At 42.5% G+C, this 20,343-nt stretch overlaps 1 protein-coding gene across 6 annotated transcripts in view; it reads left to right on the forward strand.

Moving 5' to 3' along the window:
* Nucleotides 1-20,343, forward strand: part of LOC105470956 (oxysterol binding protein like 10) — a 326,292-nt gene that overhangs the window by 238,496 nt on the left and 67,453 nt on the right. For all 6 annotated transcript variants that reach the window (XM_011723317.3, XM_011723319.3, XM_011723316.3 and 3 more), the window contains one exon: nucleotides 18,372-18,526. In XM_011723317.3, the coding sequence (XP_011721619.1) occupies nucleotides 18,372-18,526 (155 nt within the window). The remainder of the gene's footprint in view (nucleotides 1-18,371; nucleotides 18,527-20,343) is intronic.

Consider the following 20,343-nt stretch of genomic DNA (forward strand, 5'->3'; position numbering starts at 1 on the left):
GCTCACTGCATCCTCCACCTCTTGGGTTCAAGCGATTCTTCTGCCTCAGCCTCCCGAGTAGCTGGAATTACAGGCATGCGCCACCATGCCCAGCTAATTTTGTATTTTTAGTAGAGATGGGATTTCTCCACGTTGGTTAGGCTGGTCTTGAGCTCCCAACCTCATGCGATCCTCCCGCCTTAGCCTCCCAAAGTGCTGGGATTACACGCCTCAGCATTCTGTTTTTAAGAAACACTGGCATGTAGCATCTGGTCCATTATTTCTGTGGTGTTGGGTCCACCACATTATACCCAGCCACTCTCAGATGACAGATAATGCACATTGCCTCCAGCCTCTGCCCCACTCACCTCGCTGCAGTAAACATCCTCCTGCCTGTCCCCTCACGAGGAAACCTCTGGAATACACACCAGGAGTATTTCTAGCTCTTAATCAAGAAGCTGGAGATAATAATGCACTTCCTTGAGATGCCTCAGTCCTTTTGGAGGAAGGTTTAATCAATGAGCAGATATAAAGATATTTGTGAAGATTAAGATAAAGGTAAAAATAGCTTGAGATTGGTTATGTCACATACAATTATAAAATACTATAATTAACAGAATAACAGCAGCCTTATTGTGCTTTGTTGCTCAGGGGTCACTTAATTAATGAAGGAATGAGGCAAGTTAGGTAATAGGAAGTAAAGCCAGACTATGAGTGATAGTCTTTATATTTCATGCTTTCCCCAACTGCCCTTTGCCCTTTGTTTCACCGAAGCGTAAAAGGGACAGTTGGTTTTTCAGAGTAGACTGTGTGGGGGTAATGTGGTTTTCTCTTTGTAAAACCCACTATCATTTACTGAATTTGGCCTTGGCTACATGTTTTCTGAAATCTTTACAAAGTAGGTATGATTATGTGCATTGTTCAGATGATATGCTGGGACACGGAACTATTAAACAACTTGCCCAAGGCCACCCAGCTAAGTGGCAGAACGAGGGCAGGACCAGGCTCTTTCCGCTGTGGCAGGTGTCTTCCTGGCCTGGGGTTCTTTGTTCAATCCAGAACAACCACTCAGTGGGTTCAGTCCCCCAAACTGAGGCTGGGAACAGTGTCTTGTGAGCATTATAATTCTCTCAAGGCAGGTGTATATATGTTTTTAAAAAATAATTTCAGACTTTAGAAAAGTTGCAAGAATAGTATGAAAAATGCTCATATATCCCTCTACAAATTCCTTAAACAGTAACATGTTATGATGTTTACTTCATCTTTTCACTATATTTACATATTACAATTTTCTAACCACTTAAGAGTAAATTGCAGACATCATGTCCCTTCACTATTAAATACTTCGGTGTGTATTTCCTTTTAAAAAGGACACTCTCCTCTAAAGACAGCACAATGATCGAAATCAGTAAATTAACAAGACTACAATCCTCTTTGCTGGTTATGCCACTGATAGCCTTGATAGCAAAATAAAACAATCTGGGTGCAGAATCCAGTCGAGGAGATTTGCGTATATTCAAGCATGGAGCAAAGGCACCCAGACCTGCTTTTCTACCTTTCCTCTTGCTTCTCAGCTTTAAGAATGAATCCCAAATGCAGAAGCTTAATGAGGCTTTTTGACATTTTCTGATCTGGAAGGAGCCTCAGTGACCCCCATTGAGGCCTGAACACAAATTTGGAGTGAGACTGGAGCTTTTCAAAATTTCTGTGGTCTCTTTTGCCCTGTATTGTAACTTGTAGCTTCTGCAACGTAATAGGCTCATTCCGAGAATCTTTCACTAGTAAATACAAGCTTGAATCATTTTCTTTTTCCTAAAATTAATCCCTCTTGAAAAAAATATTTCTTCAGGGCTTCCTAGGAAATTCGTTTTTTTTTTTTTTTTTCTTCTTCCTAACTTTCATTGGATCTCTGGCATTTTTAAGGGCCTGGAGGAGCAAAGCTCAAATGGATGCATTTCAGAGGTGGTGACAGGTTAAAATGGAAATTATTGGAAAAAGGGGAGACCAAGAAGTGTCCCTGAAATTATGTCACTTCAGGTCCTCCCTGTGCTCTCTCTTCCACCCTTGACTCTCACTTGCCCTTCCTCCCTTCCTCCTTTCCTTCCTTCCTTCCTTCCTGATGGAGTCTCACTCTGTCACCCAGGGTGGAGTGCAGTGACACAATCTCAGCTCACTGCAACCTCCACTTCCCAGGTTCAGGCAATTCACCTGCCTCAGCCTCCTGAGTAGCTGAGATTACAGGTGCCCATTACCCCTGGCTAATTTTTGTATTTTTAGTAAGGACCGAGTTTCTCCATGTTGCCCCGGCTGGTCTCAAACTCCTGACCTCAGGTGATCCACTCGCCTTGGCCTCCCAAAGTGCTGGGGTTACAGGCAAGAGCCACCGCGCCTGGCTAGCCCACTGTCCTTCTTTTGGGTTGTTGTCATCAAGAAATTTAGCTGAAAGTTGGAGAATACAGCATGAAGCATCACAATGACTACTTTGTTTCCTTGTCGTCTAACCCTTTTTACATGTCATATTCCATGTAACACAGCCCCTGAAGTTTTAAAACAACCTACTGTGTGTCTTAAATCTATGCTACACATTGGGGGAAAATAGAATTACTTCCTGCAGGAAAAACATCATAGTTGTCTGCAGTTAAAATGGAATTCCAGAATCTCAAGCTAGTGGGATAAAAGAATAGAGAATACGTTGGCCCTGGGAGTGCTGCCTTAAAATGTGTTTGTTTAGACACTTGGGGCGCTCAGGGTTGATAGTTGCTATAGCGGCTGCCTGACACACATTGATAAAAATATAATGGTTATGTCTAAGAAGTGCCAGGTTGGGCTGATGGAAATCAAAATCTCATTAAAGTGAAATGCTGGCATGGTTTCATTTCAGTGTTCAATGGGCAGGAAGGCCCGTCTTACCTGAAGCGTACCAAATACTCATACAGATTGTTCCTGCGTGATGGCTCTTTGCCTTCTGATCCTTGCACTGTTTTTTTTTTTTTTCTTTTTCCTTCTGTCCCTTTTGTGAATAAAAAATGATTTATGATCTTGTATATTTCATCTTGTATAGCATTTAATTGTGTCTTGTGGGATATATGTTTGCTTTGGAGCTTTTGTCTCCAAATGTTGCTCATTACGCTGTTTTTGTTTCAAACACACTGCCAACCAGACTGAAATCTGAGAATACTTCAGTATTCATCTGCCTCCCAGCTATTCATTTGGGCTCCCAGACCTGTTTCTGATGTTATCTCCAAGATATACTGGGTCTGAAGTGCTTCACTTAGCTTCCATTTATGGAGAGGTGTGTAATTAAAATTAAAAAAGTAATTTGGCCGGGCGTGGTGGCTCATGCCTGTAATCTCAGCACTTTGGGAAGCCGGGGCAGGTGGATCACTTGAGGACAGGAGTTTGACCAGCCTTACCAACATGATGAAACCTCGTCTCTACTAAAAATACAAAAGTTAGCCAGGTGTGGTTGGCGGACACCTGTAATCTCAGCTACTCAGGAGGCTGAGGCAGGAGATTCACTTGAACCCTGGAGGTGGAGGTTGCAGTGAGCCGAGATCGCACCGCTGTGCTCCAGCCTGGGGGACAGGGAAAGACTATGTCTTAAAAAAAAAAAAAAAAAAAAAGGTAATTTGGCTTTTCAGTCAAGACTTAAATTATGCAGCTCTTTTGCCATTCCTGGTGGCTTCTAAATCTACTTCAGCAGCTTGATGGAGGTAAACAGCGGATGGACAGGGGACTGGGTATCTGTTTTCTCCAGACTTCCCTGTGCTATGGGGAAGAGGCAGGCAGAACCACGCTCAGAACTGGAAAAGGTTGTGCTCTTTGGGAGCCTGGGCTTTTTAGGTGGGTTTCAAGTGTGGGAGGGAACTGGGCCTGGAAAGTGATTTGAGGGTACAGAGTACTCTGCCCTCTGTGCTTCTGGTTGGTTTGCTATTTGCTTGCAAGCCTTAATCTAGGTAACATGGTTTGAGTTCGGGCAGATGCCTGTAACTAGACAAGCCCCTTCTGGTGCCAGGTAAGAGCTGGCATTAGCAGCGTGATGGTGTGAAACAGGCTTGGGGAAGGACACTGGAGTCGCAGCTGCCAGAACTAGTGACAATGGAACCTTGGCAGAATGCAGTAGATGACACAGGTGCCCTTGAAGACAAACAGGGACAAAAGATCAAGAGAATATATTTGAGAGGAGAAGAACCAGAGCAGAATTTAATATACTTTCCTGAACTCATCCTTGCAATAACGCTTCATCCTCTTGAAAGATTAGTGGGGAGTGTCAGTTAATAAGCCAGTTGCACTGGTCTTCGCATTTTGGGGTTTGGCCAAAAGGGCCAAATAAGTGAGACTGTCATAAGGACCCCTGGCTCTTCTGGCTGTTTATCTTCTTCCTTTTGTGGCGCTTTACATTTTTCCAGAGACCTCTTCAGACTTTGATTTTTCATCTGTTTTCCACCACTTAGGGACTTCCTTTGCTTTCTTTGTCTCTTATACTTTCTTTCCCGCCACCTACTGCTTTTGGTGAAGATTTGCCCCACTTATAGTCACCTTTCTTTATTTTATGATTAAAAACTAAGATAGAAATATGGTAATTCAGTAAATAGGCATATTAGTTCATTTTCACAAGACTGGGCAATTTACAAAAGAAAGGGGTTTATTGGACTTACAGTTCCACGTGGCTGAGGAGGGCTTGCAATTATGGCAGAAGGCCAGGAGAAGCAAGTCACATCTTACGTGGATGGCAGCAGGCGAAGAGAGAGCTTGTGCAGGGAAACTCCCGTTTTTAAAACCATCAGATCTCGTGAGACACATTCACCATCATGAGAACAGCATGGCATAGACCTATGCTTCAGTCATACCCCATGCTTCAGTCATACCCCACTGGGTCTCTCCCACAACATGTGAGAATTACGGGAGCTACAAGATGAGATTTGAGTGGGGACACAGAGCCAAAGCATATCAATAGGATATCAGGAGAAGAGGAAAAACTAGCATTGCAGAATATTTCAGATACGTGTTTTTAAAATTTTTTTACAACTGTCTAAACAGAATTTTTAAGTGCCAACTTCTCCCTAAAGAAAGCAGTTAGAGGCCGGGCACAGTGGCTCACACCTCTAATCCCAGCACTTTGGGAGGCCAAGATGGATGGATCACGAGGTCAAGAGATAAGGACCATCCAGGCCAACATGGTGAAACGCCGTCTCTGCTAAAAATACAAAAATTAGCTGGGCATGGTGGCACGTGCTTGTAGTCCCAGCTACTTGGGAGGCTGAGGCAGGAGAATTGCTTGAACCCAGGAGGCGGAGGTTGCAGTGAGCCGAGATTGTGCCACTGCACTCCAGCCTGGTGACAGAGCGAGACTCCGTCTCAAAAATAAATAAATAAAAATAAAACAGTTACCAAGGCCCGGCTTTCCACTGGGAATATGTCTTATGGTTTCAAGTGAAAATTCAATCTTTTTGTGAATGTCAATCTTATTCTATTTTGGAAAACCATTTTATGTTTACTGAACCTGGGAAGATGAATTCACTGGTACAGGAAGAGGAAAGACCTTCCAGGGGCCATCACCTATCACTGGCCTCTGGGCAGAGGCCTTGTAGCTCTCAACACTCTAAGCAAGGCTTAAAATAAGGCCAAGGAGGGATTAAGACAATTCCACAGTCAAACCTTTGCCCTTAAAACCGGTGTTTTTCTCTTAGTCTCCTTATGATTTTTGTTTTTATTTCCATACTGCTTTTCATGTTTTCTATTTTGCTATACAGGTTGTATTTCTTTTACCCTTCTTTAGTATTTTGGGAAGAAATATGACACATATATATATAAATTCTAGTAGTGGTCATATTAAGTTTTTCATAACCATTCTTTTCTTTCTTTCTTTTTCTTTTTAAGATACAGAGTCTCACTATGTTGCCCAGGCTGGAGTGCAGTCGCTCTTCACAGGCACAATCATAGTGCAGTCTAGCCTTGAACTTCTGGGCTCAACCAATCCTTCTGCCTCAGTCTCCGGAAGAGCTGGGACTACAGGTGTATGCCACCATACCCAGCTTCATAAGCATTCTTTAACCTATTTTTTTTGGTAGTCCTCAAAGGGATGATGGAATACTTTTTGAATCTTTAATGATGAAGACAGTACAAACTTTAACTTCCTCTGCCCCTCTATTCTGCTTTCCAATTTTTGCTATTATGATATGCAGGCTATTGTTATTAATATTTTAATATTAGTATAATACTTAGATAATGTATGATGACTAATTCTTTTTAAAAATAATATGTGACTTTAATATTCAGTTATATAACCATGCTTAGAAATATTATTCATCGCGGCCAGGCGCAGTGGCTCATGCCTGTAATCCCAGCACTTTGGGAGGCCGAGGTGGGTGGATCACAAGGTCAGGAATTTGAGACCAGCCTGGCCAATATGGTGAAACCCCATCTCTCCAAAAAAAAAAAAAAATACAAACTTAGCTGGGCGTGGTGACGGGTGCCTATAGTCCTAGCTACTCAGGAGGCTGAGCCTGGAGAATCACTTGAACCCGGGAGGCAGAGGTTACAGTGAGCTGAAATTGTGCCACTGCACTCCAGTCTGGGCAACAAAGCAAGACTCTGTCTTAAAAAAAAAAAAGTATTATTCATAGCCTATTCTGGAGCTGGGACCAGGGTGAGATGAAAGAGACACTAGTCTTGAGTGCAAAATTCAAAAGGGTGTCAAAAGTTTGAGTAGTTAAGATAAAAAGACAAAGTTAAGTAGTTAAGATAAGTAGTTATGTTTTAATGCAATATTTTTAACCAAAATTAATGCAAAAACAATTGATAACAAAATATCACAAGTTTACATAAAGACAATGTCTTAGCTTGGGCTGCTATTAAAAACAACTGTAGACTGGGTGGCTTAAAGAACAAAAATTTCTCACAGTTTTGGAAGCTGGAAGTTTAAGATCCAGAGTCCAGTCTCCTAGGCCCAAAGTTTCTGGTGAGGGCTCTCTTCATGGCTTGGTGACAGCCGTCTTCTTGCTGTGTCTGCACATGGCATTCCTTGGTGTGTGAACCTGGAGGGCAACCGACCTCTGGTCTTTCTTCCTCTTCTTTCAGCACTGGTCTCTCTTCCTCTTGTTTCAGGGACACAAATCCAATTGGATTAGGACCCTACATTTTTTATGTCATTTAACTTTATTAATGTGAAGGCCCTTTCTCCAAACTTGGTCACGTTGGGGGTTAGGACTTCCACATATGAATCTTGAGGGGGAACATAGATATTCAGTCTATAGCAGAGAGGATCTGATAGGATGGAGATGAGGGTGAAGTGAGGCTGAGTACTATAAGACTTTCTCTCTTCCTTTTTTCTTCCTTCCTTTCTCCCTTTGTCCCTTCCTTTCCCTCCTCTTCCCTTTTATTTCAATTTTAAAATATTGTGTTAAAATATAATTTACCTCAGCCAGGTATAGTGGTGCATACCTGTAGTCCCACTTATTTGAGAGGCCAAGGCAGGAGGATTTTTTGAGCCCAGGAGTTCAAGATTGTGGTGTGCAGTGATCACACTTGTGAGTAGCACTATGTTCCAGCCTGGGCAGCATAGTGGGATCCTGTCTCTTAGAAAAAATTACGCTTTATCTCAATTACTGATTTTCTTGATGCTTCCTTTTATTTTACACCTGAGGTGAATGTCTTACTTGCCAGACTGTAGTCCCAGCCCTGCTCAGCTCTGCGTTTAACTGGGTTCATTGCTTTCTACCAGTTTTTTTTTTTTTTTTTTTTTTTTTTATGACTTCCCCATTTCTTGAGTTCTTAATTCTGCTTCTTTTATTCGTACATTGGGAAATGTTTTCAAGTTGTTTTTCCTGCAAGAAGAATCATTTCTGAGTCTCTGCAGCGCTGCTGAGAGGGCACGTGGTGCAGAGTGTGAGAGTCTGGGCTGGGGAGCTCAGCTGCACGGGTTTTAATCTGGATTCTACCACTTACTAGTTCTTAATGCCTGTGTTTCTTCATCTGTCAGGTAGGCATGGTAGTAATATGTATGTGCCTCATGGGTCACCATTAGGATTAGATGAGACAAACCACAGATAGTATGTACAACAGTACTTGGCACCTAGCAAGAGCTCAATAAATGTTGGCCATTCTTACCAAGGGAAAAACATTTTGGCTGGGGATGAATGTTATCCCCCAGCTCCCCAACTCACTCCAGATCTGTCAGTTTCTATTTACATTCTTCTATTTGCCTATTCATCTTTTGGCATTTAGTGTTGTCGCAAAATTCAAGACTGGTTTTGTTTTTTTTTTTCCTTTAAGGCAGGTCTAATTTTTTTGCTTTCGTGATTGGAAAATTTTTCTCTTGATTTTTGTTATTCAAAAATGTTGCCGAACTTCATAAACTAGGGATTCATTATAGTATTCTACTTTTGTGTGTGTTTGGAATTTCAGTAATAAAAAGCCTGAGAAAATATCGGCAAGCTGCGGTATTTAGATGTGCATTTTTTCCCATTGATTTTGCTGGAGTGTCGTGGCTCCTTTCAGCAGCCCCCACAGCTTTCTGTTCAGCGCAGGACATGTATTTATACTTACATTTTTGTCTGTCCATTGATATGGTCTCTCTCCTTCAGGAACATGGATCTTTTATCTCTTGGATCTCTGTTGTGCATCTTCTCTTTTTTTTTTTTTTTTTTTTTTGAGATGGAGTCTCAAAAAAGAGATGGAATCTCTTTCACCCAGGCTGGTGTGCAGTGGCGCGATCTTGGCTAACTGCAACCTCCGCCTCCCGGGTTCAAGCAATTCTCATGCCTCAGCTTCCCAAGTACCTGGGATTACAGGTGCGTGCCACCATGCCTGGATAATTTTTGTATTTTTAGTAGAGACAGGGTTTCCTCATGTTGGCTAGGCTGGTCTCGAACTCCTGACCTCAGGTGATCCGCCCACTTCAACCTCCTAAGGTGCTGGGATTACAGGAATGAGTCCCTGCACCCAGCTTTTCTCTATTGTTTTCTGCCTCATGATTGTCATCTGTGTCTTTTGCAACTGCACATAGGTAGAGCCTCCTTATCTCAATACATTACTTATTTGACTTTCTGTAGTGTTGATCCCACTATTTCCTGTTCTCAGTTTTAATTTTAATTCTACTAATGTTGGTTTAGTTTCCTCATAATAATTCCTTGATGCATCCATCTCTCTTTTCACCTCAGCCTGTTTTCTTCTTCTAGTTTTCTGTTTTTGTTTCATAGAGGGTGCTTTGTCCTATATTTATATGCTGAGGAAACACCTTTCCTGGTGTTTTTTCCAACACCTTGTGTTAGCAATTTTATATGTGTTCTTCCTCTTAGCCTTCTTCTTTTTTTTTTTTCATTATACTTTAGTTCTAGGGTACGTGTGCACAACGTGCAGGTTTGTTACATATCTATACATGTGCCATGTTGGTGTGCTGCAGCCATCAACTCGTCAGCACCCATCAACTCGTCATTTACATCAGGTATAACTCCCAATGCCATCTCTCCCCCCTCCCACCTCCCCACAATAGGCCCCGATGTGTGATGTTCCCCTTCCCATGTCCAAGTGTTCTCATTGTTCAATTCCCACCTATGAGTGAGAACATGCGGTGTTTGGTTTTCTGTTCTTGTGATAGTTTGCCGAGAATGATGGTTTCCAGCTGCATCCGTGTCCCTACAAAGGACACGAACTTATCCTTTTTTATGGCTGCATAGTATTCCATGGTGTATGTGTGCCACATTTTCTTAATCCAGTCTGTCACTGATGGACATTTGGGTTGATTCCAAGTCTTTGCTATTGTGAATAGTGCTGCAATAAACATATGTGTGCATGTGTCTTTATAGCTGCATGATTTATAATCCTTTGGGTATATACCCAGTAATGGGATGGCTGGGTCATATGGTATTTCTAGTTCTAGATCCTTGAGAAATCACCACACTGTTTTCCACAACGGTTGAACTAGTTTACAATCCCACCAACAGTATAAAAATGTTCCTATTTCTCCATATCCTCTCCAGCATCTGTTGTTTCCTGACTTTTTAATGATTGCCATTCTAACTGGTGTGAGATGATATCTTATTGTGATTTTGATTTGCATTTCTCTGATGGCCAGTGATGATGAGCATTTTTTCATGTGTCTGTTGGCTGTATGAATGTCTTCTTTTGAGAAATGTCTGTTCATATCCTTTGCCCACTTTTTGATGGGGTTGTTTGTTTTTTTCTTGTAAATTTGTTTGAGTTCTCTGTAAGTTCTAGATATTAGCCCTTTGTCAGATGAGTAGATTGCAAAAATTTTCTCCCATTCTGTAGGTTGCCTGTTCACTCTGATGGTAGTTTCTTTTGCTGTGCAGAAGCTCTTTAGTTTAATGAGATCCCATTTGTCTATTTTGGCTTTTGTTGCCCTTGCTCTTGGTGTTTTAGATATGAAGTCCTTGCCCATGCCTATGTCCTGAATGGTATTACCTAGGTTTTCTTCTAGGGTTTTTATGGTTTTAGGTCTAACATTTAAGTCTCTAATCCATCTTGAATTAATTTTTGTATAAGGAGTAAGGAAAGGATCCAGTTTCAGCTTTCTACTTATGGCTAGCCAATTTTCCCAGCACCATTAATTAAACAGGGAATCATTTCCCCATTTCTTGTTTTTGTAGGTTTGTCAAAGATCAGATGGTTGTAGATGTGTGGTATTATTTCTGGGGGCTCTGTTCTGTTCTATTGGTCTATATCTCTGTTTTGGTACCAGTACCATGCTGTTTTGGTTACTGTAGCCTTGTAGTATAGTTTGAAGTCAGGTAGCGTGATGCCTCCAGCTTTGTTCTTTTGGCCTAGGATTGTCTTGGCAATGTAGGGTCTTTTTTGGTTCCATATGAACTTTAAAGCAGTTTTTTCCAATTCTGTGAAGAAACTCATTGGTAGCTTGATGGGGATGGCATTGAATCTATAAATTACCTTGGGCAGTATGGCCATTATCATGATATTGATTCTTCCTATCTATGAGCATGGTATGTTCTTCCATTTGTTTGTGTCCTCTTTTATTTCACTGAGCAGTGGTTTGTAGTTCTCCTTGAACAGGTCCTTTACATTCCTTGTAAATTGGATTCCTAGGTATTTTATTCTCTTTGAAGCAGTTGTGAATGGGAGTTCATTCCTGATTTGGCTCTGTGTTTGTCTGTTACTGGTGTATAAGAATGCTTGTGATTTTTGCTCATTAATTTTGTATCCTGAGACTTTGCTGAAGTTGCTTATCAGCTTGAGATTTTGGGCTGAGATGGTGGGATTTTCTAAATATACAATCATGTCATCTGCAAACAGGGACAATTTGACTTCTTCTTTTCCTAACTGAATACCCTTGATTTCTTTCTCTTGCCTGATTGCCCTAGCCAGAACTTCCAACACTATGTTGAATAGGAGTGGTGAGAGAGGGCATCCCTGTCTTGTGCCAGTTTTCAAAGGGAATGCTTCCAGTTTTTGCCCATTCAGTGTGATACTGGCCGTGGGTTTGTCATGAATAGCTCTTATTATTTTGAGATATATTCCATCAATACCGAATTTATTGAGAGTTTTTAGCATGAAGGGCTATGGAATTTTGTCAGAGGCCTTTTCTGCATCTATTGAGATAATCATGTGGTTTTTGTCTTTGGTTTTGTTTATATGCTGGATTATGTTTATTGATTTGCGAATGTTGAACCAGCCTTGCATCCCAGGGATGAAGCCCACTTGATCATGGTGGATAAGCTTTTTAATGTGCTACTGAATTCAGTTTGCCAGTATTTTATTGAGGATTTTTGCATCCATGTTCATCAGCGATATTGGTCTAAAATTCTCTTTTTTTGTTGTATCTCTGCTAGGCTTTGGTATCAGGATGATGTTGGCCGCATAAAATGAATTAGAGAGGATTTCCTCTTTTTCTTTTGATTGAAATAGTTTCAGAAGGAGTGCTTTACTTCCAACTATGTGGTCAATTTTGGAATAAGTGCGATGTGGTGCCGAGAGGAATGTATATTCTGTTGATTTGGGGTGGAGAGTTCTGTAGATGTCTGTTAGGTCCGTTTGGTGCACAGTTGAGTTCAATTCCTGGATATCCTTGTTAACTTTCTGTCTCGTTGATCTGTCTAATGTTGACAGTGGGGTGTTAAGTCTCCCATTATTATTGTATGGGAGTCTAAGTCTCTTTGTAAGTCTCTAAGAATGAATCTTAATGAATCTGGGTGCTCCTGTATTGGGTGCATATATATTTAGAATAGTTAGCTCTTCCTGTTGAATTGATCCCTTTACCATTATGTAATGGCCTTCTTTGTCTCTTTTGATCTTTGATGGTTTAAAGACTGTTTTATCAGAGACTAGGATTGCAACCCCTGCTTCTTCTTTGTTTTCCATTTGCTTGGTAGATCTTCCTCTATCCCTTTATTTTGAGCCTATGTGTGTCTCTTCATGTGAGATGGGTCTCCTGAATACAGCAAATACAGCATGTGAGATGGGTCTTGACTCTATCCAATTTGCCAGTCTGTGTCTTTTAATTGGACCATTTAGTCCATTTACATTTAAGGTTAATATTGTTATGTGTGAACTTGATCCTGTCATTATGATATTAGCTGGTTATTTTGCTCATTAGTTGATGCAGTTTCTTCCTAGCATCGATGGTCTTTACATTTTGGCATGTTTTTGCAATGGCTGGTACCGGTTGTTCCTTTCCATGTTTAGTGCTTCCTTTAGGGTCTGTTGTAGGGCAGGCCTGGTGGTGACAAAATCTGTAAGCATTTGCTTGTCTGTAAAGGATTTTATTTCTCCTTCACTTATGAAACTTAGTTTAGTTGGATATGAAATTCTGGGTTGAAAATTCTTTTCTTTAAGAATGTTGAATATTGACCTCCACTCTCTTCTGGCTTGGAGAGTTTCTGCCAAGAGATCTGCTGTTAATCTGATGGGCTTCCCTTCAGATCAGGTCAGGTGTGTAACCTGACCTTTCTCTCGGGCTGCCCTTAACAGTTTTTCCTTCATTTCAAGTTTGGTGAATCTGACAATTATGTGTCTTGGAGTTGCTCTTCTCGAGGAGTATCTTTGTGGTGTTCTCTGTATTTTCTGAATTTGAATGTTTTCCTGCCTTACTAGGTTGGGGAAGTTCTCCTGGGTGATATCCTGCAGAGTGTTTTCCAACTTGGTTCTGTTTTCCCCCTCACTTTCAGACACACCAATGAGACGTAGATTTGGGCTTTACACATAATCCCATATTTCTTGGAGGCTTTGTTCATTTCTTTTTCCTCTTTTTTCTCTAGACTTCTCTTCTCACTTCATTTCATTCATTTGATCTTCAATCGCTGATACTATTTCTTCCGTTTGATCGAGTTGGTTACTGAAGCTTGTGCGTTTGTCACGTAATTCTCGTGTCATGGTTTTTATCTGTCAGTTCGTTTATGGCCTTCTCTGCATTGATTATTCTAGTTATCCATTCTTCCATTCTTTTTTCAAGATTTTTAGTTTTTTTGCACTGGGTACGTAGTTCCTTCTTCAGCTCTGAGAAGTTTGATGGACTGAAGCCTTCGTCTCTCAACTTGTCAAAATCATTCTCCATCCAGCTTTGGTCCGTTGCTGGCGATGAGCTGTGTTCCTTTGGAGGGGGGATGCCCTCTGATTTTTTGAATTTCCAGCTTTTCTGCCCTGCTTTTTCCCCATCTTTGTGATTTTATCTGCCTTTGGTCTTTGATGACGGTGATGTACTGATGGGGTTTTGGTGTGGGGGTCCTTTCTGTTTGTTAGTTTTCCTTCTAACAGTCAGGACCCTCAGCTGCAGGTCTGTTGGAGTTTGCTTGAGGTCCACTCCAGACCCTGTTTGCCTGGGTATCAGCAGCGGAGGCTGCAGAAGATAGAATATTGCTGAACAGCAAGTGTTGCTGTCTGATTCTTGCTCTGGAAACTTCGTTTCAGTGGTGTGCCCAGCTGTGTGAGGTGTGAAGTGTCAGTCTGCACCTAGTAGGGGATATCTCCCAGTGAGGTTACTCAAGGGTCAGGGACCCACTTGAGTAGGCAGTCTGTCCATTCTCAGATCTCAATCTCCATGCTGGGAGACCCACTGCTCTCTTCAAAGCTGTCAGACACGGTCATTTACATCTGCAGAGGTTTCTGCTGCTTTTTGATTAGCTATGTCCTGTCCCCAGAGGTGGAGTCTACAGAGGCAGGCAGGCCTCCTTGAGCTGCGGTGGGCTCCACCCAGTTCGAGCTTCCTGGGGGCTTTGTTTACCTATTTAAGCCTCAGTAATGGCGGGCGCCCCTCCCCCAGCCTTGCTGCTGCCTTGCAGTTAGATCTCAGACTGCTGTGCTAGCAATGAGGGAGGCTCCGTGGGCGCGGGACCCTCTGGGCCAGGTGTGGGATATAATCTCCTCTTGTGCTGTTTGCTAAGACCCTTGGTAAAGTGCAGTATTAGGGTGGGAGTTACCTAATTTTCCAGGTGTTGTGTATCTGTTTCCCTTGGCTAGGAAGAGGGATTCCCTTCCCCCTTGCGCTTCCCAGGTGAGGCGATGCCTTGCCCTGCTTCACCTCTCGCTGTTTGGGCTGCACCAGCTGACCAGCACTGACTGTCCGACAAGCTCCAGTGAGATGAACCCGGTACCTCAGTTGAAAATGCAGAAATCACCTGTCTTCTGTGTCGCTTGTGCTGGGAGCTGTAGGCTGGAGCTGTTCCTATTCGGCCATCTTGCTCAGGATTGCTTTCCTCTTAGCCTTCTTGAGAATATTTTTTTCCCCAAGCTCTGTACAGTCCTTTTTATTCACTCCATGTAAGAATATTTTTGCCTTCATCTCCAAGTGAGACAGGTCTATCCAGCCTCCTAAACCCATGATCATTTTTTAAAAGCAGCTGAACTGATCTGAGATGGGCATCTTTCTCATGCACTGGCTGTTTGATGTTCTGAATCCATAGGGTCCACAGAAAGCTGTGCTCCCCAGCATGCATTGCCACCTTTCTTTGTCTTGTCCTGGTCTTTGTCTATCCCAAGATACAGCATACCACTGCCAGTTCAGACTCTACTTCTTGCCCTCTTGTGCCCTAGGTTGCCATATCTGGATAATGTTGGAATAGAGGGCAGGGAGACACAGAGTTGAGGTATGGGAAGAATGGAGGGGACTTTGTCCTGATTGCTTAGGCAAGCAGATGTCTTTTCTTCCCCCTAGTGTTTCGTTTTGTTTAAAGGCAGAGTCTTACTGTGTTGCCTAGGCTGGAGTGCAGTGGCATGATCGTGGCTTACTGCCTCAAACTCCTGGGCTCAAGTGATCTTCCCACCTCAGCATTCCAAGTAGCTGGGACTACAGGTGTGTACCACCATGCCTGGCTAGTTTGTTAATTTTTTGTAGTCGAGACAGTGTCTCACTGTGTTACCTAAACTTCTTTATCTTTTAAAAGATTTCCTAACTGCTCTACAGGATGTTTACTGCTTGTGTAATAAAGCAAAGAATTTTTAAATAGGAGCCCTATATCTATAGAACAACTGTTTGGTATTTTAGATCTGAATCCAGTTTGAGGTTTCGGAGGCAAGAATTGGTCAGCAGGAAAGGTAAGAGGTATCTGTCTGCCTCTCTTATGGCAGAGTGTAGTGTCGTGAATCCTGGGTTGGTTTTCTTAGTTCAGCTCCATCTGCCTTTTTATTTGCAGACATTTCTCTCAAGTTCTGGTATTAGTGCATCTTTAGCCTTTGGTTTTAGTGTTGTGAGTTTTTACCTTTTAAAAAACAACATGAAGTGCTGCTATATGGATGCTTTTTTTTTTTTTTTGCCATTAAGAAAAAATTGTAGTCAAGTACACATAACATAAAATACACCATCCTGACCATTTTTATGTGTACATCTCAGTAGTGTTAAGTACATTCACATTGTTGTATAACCAATCTCCAAAACTCTTTTCCTCTTGCAAAACTGGAGCTCTTTACCTTTTAAATGTTAACTCCCCATTCCCTCCCATCCACTCCCCAGCTCCCGGCAACCACCATTCTATTCTGTGTCTTTCTTTTGGCCATTTTTTAATTTTTAATTTTTAGGAGGCTGTGACGTGCACTCGTCTTAACGTTTTCTATCTCTGATGTATACAGCACATTCATATTGAGTGTACACTCTTTGCTAAACATGTTCGTGGTTCTGGGGACACTGCTGTGAGCAAGGGCGGTATTGTTCTTGTCCTCAAGGAGCTGACATTCCAGGGAGGAAAGAAAATCAAGTGAATGAGTGCGTTAGTGAGTTCAGACAGTGCTAAGTCCTGGGAAGACAGCAAATGGCGATGTGACAGAGAGTGCCTTTGGGGTGCTGTTTTGGCCAGGGAGGTCCCAGAAGGCCTTTCTGAGCAAGTGGTATTTTAGCTGACTCCTGGATCTGTACAGGATACTTCCTCCCCGATGTAGAAGGACTGGAGGAACAGCCCTTTGGAAGGAAGGAACAGCATGCACAAACACTCTGAGACTGTCACGAACTTGGCACATTTGAGAAATGGAAAAATATACTGATGTGACTTGAGCATACTAAGCAACGGGGAGAAGAGAACAAAATGAGGCTGGGCAGGTCATAGAGCAAAGCCAGGCAGCTTAGATTTTGTTCCAATTGCAATGATAAGCCACTTGGAGCCTTTATTAATTTATTTATTTTGAAACAGGGTCTCTCATTGTCACCCAGGCTGGCGTGCAGTGGTGCAATCATGGCTCACTGTAGCCTCGACCTCCTGGGCTCAATCAATCCTGCCACTTCAGCCTCTCAAGTAGCTGGGACTATAGGTGCGTGTCACCATGCCCTGCTAATTTTTGTATTTTCTGTAGAGACAGGGTTTTGCCATGTTCCCCAGGCTGGACTCAAACTCCTGGGTTCAAGTGATTTACCCGCCTCAGCGGGGATCCCGAAGTGCTGGAGTTACAGGTGTGGGCCACCGTGTCTGGCCCACTTGAGGCTTTTAACAGTAGAGTTATGTGACCTAACACTTGACATTAAAAAAGATTTTTGCATAAAAATACACTTGAGTTGGATAATACTGCATACAGCAGCATACAGATGCATAAGCACCGCACGTACACGGTCTCCTCATCTGCCTCTGACAACCAGATTCCCCTGGGGATACGTCAGGAAAGTCTGGGATACCTGTAGACTTTGAGTAATTCTAATGAAAAGGCTGACAGATAGTATTGCTTTATGGATGGAACATCTGAGACCCTGAAATGTTGAATGTTCATGAGTCATTCTCCACTTTAGCCTAATTTTTCTTTATCATTAATCTTGCTCTTAGACTTAGAACAGAATCTACAGAGTGTCAGTCAGCTAAGCTTGAGACTTACCTATTTTTTGTTACCTTTTTTGGAGATGGGGTCTTGCATTGTCACCAAGGCTGGAGTGCGGTGGCGCGATTTGGGCTTACTGCAGCCTTGACCTCCTTGGCTCAATAGATCCTCCCACCTCAGCTACCCAAGTAGCTGGGACTCCAGGCTTGTGTCACCACGCCTGGCTTAGTTTAATATTTTTTGCAGGGATAGGGTTTTGCCTTGTTGCTTGGGTTGATCTCCAACTCCTGGGCTCAAGCGATCCTCCTGCCTCAGCCCCCCAAAGTGCTGGGATTATAGGCATGCGCCTCTGTGCCCACTGAGACCTATTTATTTGAATGGCAGAATTGCTATGGGGTAAAGAAATCCACCTCTGCCAACATGGCACTTGTATGCAAATGTAACAAACCCGCACATCGTGCACATGTACCCTAAAACTGAAAGTATTAAAAAAGAAATCCACGTCTGGTTACTCCTGTTTCTATTAGTAGGTGTATAAAATATTCTACAATAATATGTGACCCTTAAAAAACAGAGTAAAAGTCTCTTCCCCTCCCCCCACAGGGGGTTGGTGGAGGACTCGAAAAATGGCTTTTGGTTTGCCGGGCTGCCATTTGTGAAAGTGTTTCTTGCTAGAATGGAATGGGTACCTGTGTCCTTGGTGATGGGGCTTCCTGACATCTGCCACACCAAGCCACATCTGAGGGCAGGGGTGGCATCCTGTGCTCACACTGCAGGCATCTTTTCTGAGCCATGGCCATTGTGTCACTTGGACTTCAAACCCCATTTTGAGCAGCCTATTTTTGATAGAATCTGACTTTTCATTGTGAATATTTAGAAATTTTTTAAAAGGTAAAAAACAAACAGACAGGAAAAACACCTTTATCTGGCTTTGGTAAATAGCAGTTGTTTTTGTCCACTGTTGGGGAGTGAAACAGCCTGTGATGATTCTGATCTTGATATTATACAGAAACTAGTTCCTAAACAGATGATCAGAATCTGCACTTGGTACTTCATTCAGAAGAAGCCCTCTGTGTTTTACATCATGCCCTTTTCAAGCAGGTCTCTTTAGACAGTGGGTACGAATATTTCATGAGCTATAAATGTTGAATTTGGAAAATACTTGGCATCATTCTAGGTCTTTATTTCAGAAAACATCCTGGGATGGCACGGGCCCAAGTCACATTCCACAGAGCAGCTGAAAAATGGGACTCTTGGCTCTTTGCCATCAGCCAGTGCCAACATAACCTGGGCCATTTTACCAAACTCCACTGAAGATGAACAAACCTCACAGCCAGAGCCAGAGGTAAGCGTGCAGTCCTCTCAGTGCATTCATGGCTTGTGTTATCGCTTGTTCAGAAATATAGTAATTATATTTGTAACTTGCTCATCTCTTTGTTTCAAGAGGAGACAAATTAAAAAATGGAAGAATTGCCTGGAGAGACAAAATCAGCTATGTGCATGCCCGGCACTTCTCTTGTTCTTGTGTCTGGCAGCTGCTATGGGTGAATTGTGATCCTACGAATGAGGAATCTCCTATTTTCATTGAAATAGGAGTCATTTTAACTTTAAGTGGGAGAAATTCTAACAGACCCATTAACATGATGCTTATTGACATGATGGGAGCAGTTACAATATATTATGTCGCTCCCCTGAATAATGGCTTTTTCGTGTGGTTCCTGCTAATACAAGCTCTTGCCTCACATGCTCGATTCCTGCATGCTCCTGAGCCAGGCCGGGATCCATGGGGCCATGGCCAACACTCCTTTTGGGCACTGAGCTGCAGCCCAGGTTCAGGCTGCCGAGGATATGCACTGCTTCGTCAGGAGAGCAGTCCTTGCAGATCCTGGTGACCAACCAGGCTCCAACAGGCTTCATGGACCTTCTGTCATCTGTCCTCGGCTCTCCTAACTCTGCCTCTAAGTGGCAGCTGGAGGGGAGCGAAATGCAGTGTCTCCTTTTGTCAATATTATTTTGTGTCCTGAGTCCATTTTTGTTTTTCTTGTTCTTTTGATGCACATGATATAGTCTTGATACGGTCTCTTGAACTGGGCAGAGGCCTCCTTTAACCATGTGTTAGAGGTTGTTCTTAATTTCCATTGAAATCATTTTTGCCTGAAAATTGTAGAACACTCACAAAATCTATTTGATAAGGTTGAAAGCCCCAAGGCAGTGTCTTTGATCAAATGGTTTTGGTTATCAATGGAAATTTTTCTCCAAGCAGCATAGGATTATATTCTTGGACAGTGATGTAGTAGCATAGCTCTCGTAAAGTCAGATTAGGCTGCCTACAAATATTTCCTGGGCATCTTTAAGGGGCTTTAGAAGGGTGTGAAGTGAATAGTGGCTGTGGATTTTTGAAAGGCATTTGCTCTGTATGTACAAGGAGTTTCAGGGTCTAGAAACCCATGCAGCTGATGTGTAAGTGAATTAGAAGGTAAGTTGGCAACCATGTGAATGGTAGAGAAGTGAGTTATTAGATCTTTAGTGATCATTTTTTAGATCCTTATTTCTAGCAGCATTCTTGCGCAAAACCTAACTTACTTACTATGGCTCATACTATTTCTGACTTTGTAAATCCTCCTTAGTGTTTCTTCTGTGTTTTTCTGATAGGTGTTCCCTCTGACCCCCAAGGTTTGAGGCCAAGTCTGTTGTTTTTTACACAAAGTTGTTGCCCACTTTACCTCACCAGTCAGTAGCATTGGCAAAAAAAAATTAGCATACGATTATCTGTAAGAAATAACTAACTCCTGGCCGGGCGCGGTGGCTCACGCCTGTAATCCCAGCACATTGGTAGGCCGAGGTGGGTGGATCACGAGGTCAGGAGTTCGAGACCAGCCTGACCAACATGGTGAAACCCTGTCTCTACTAAAAATACAAAAATTAGCCAGGCGTGGTGCACACCTGTAATCCCAGCTACTCAGGAGGCTGAGGCAGGAGAATCGCTTGAACCCGGGAAGCAGAGGCTGCAGTGAGCCAAGATCACGCCATTGCACACCAGCCTGGGCGACAGAACAAGGCACCATCTCACAAAAAAAAAAAAAAAAGAGAAAAAGAAATAACTAATTCCCAATTTCAACTTTAAAAATAATATATCCTGAAGAAGAAGAACTAGCCAGAGCT

The sequence above is a fragment of the Macaca nemestrina genome, chromosome 2 (genome assembly GCF_043159975.1).
Source record: "Macaca nemestrina isolate mMacNem1 chromosome 2, mMacNem.hap1, whole genome shotgun sequence".
Classification (NCBI taxonomy): Eukaryota; Metazoa; Chordata; class Mammalia; order Primates; family Cercopithecidae; genus Macaca; species Macaca nemestrina.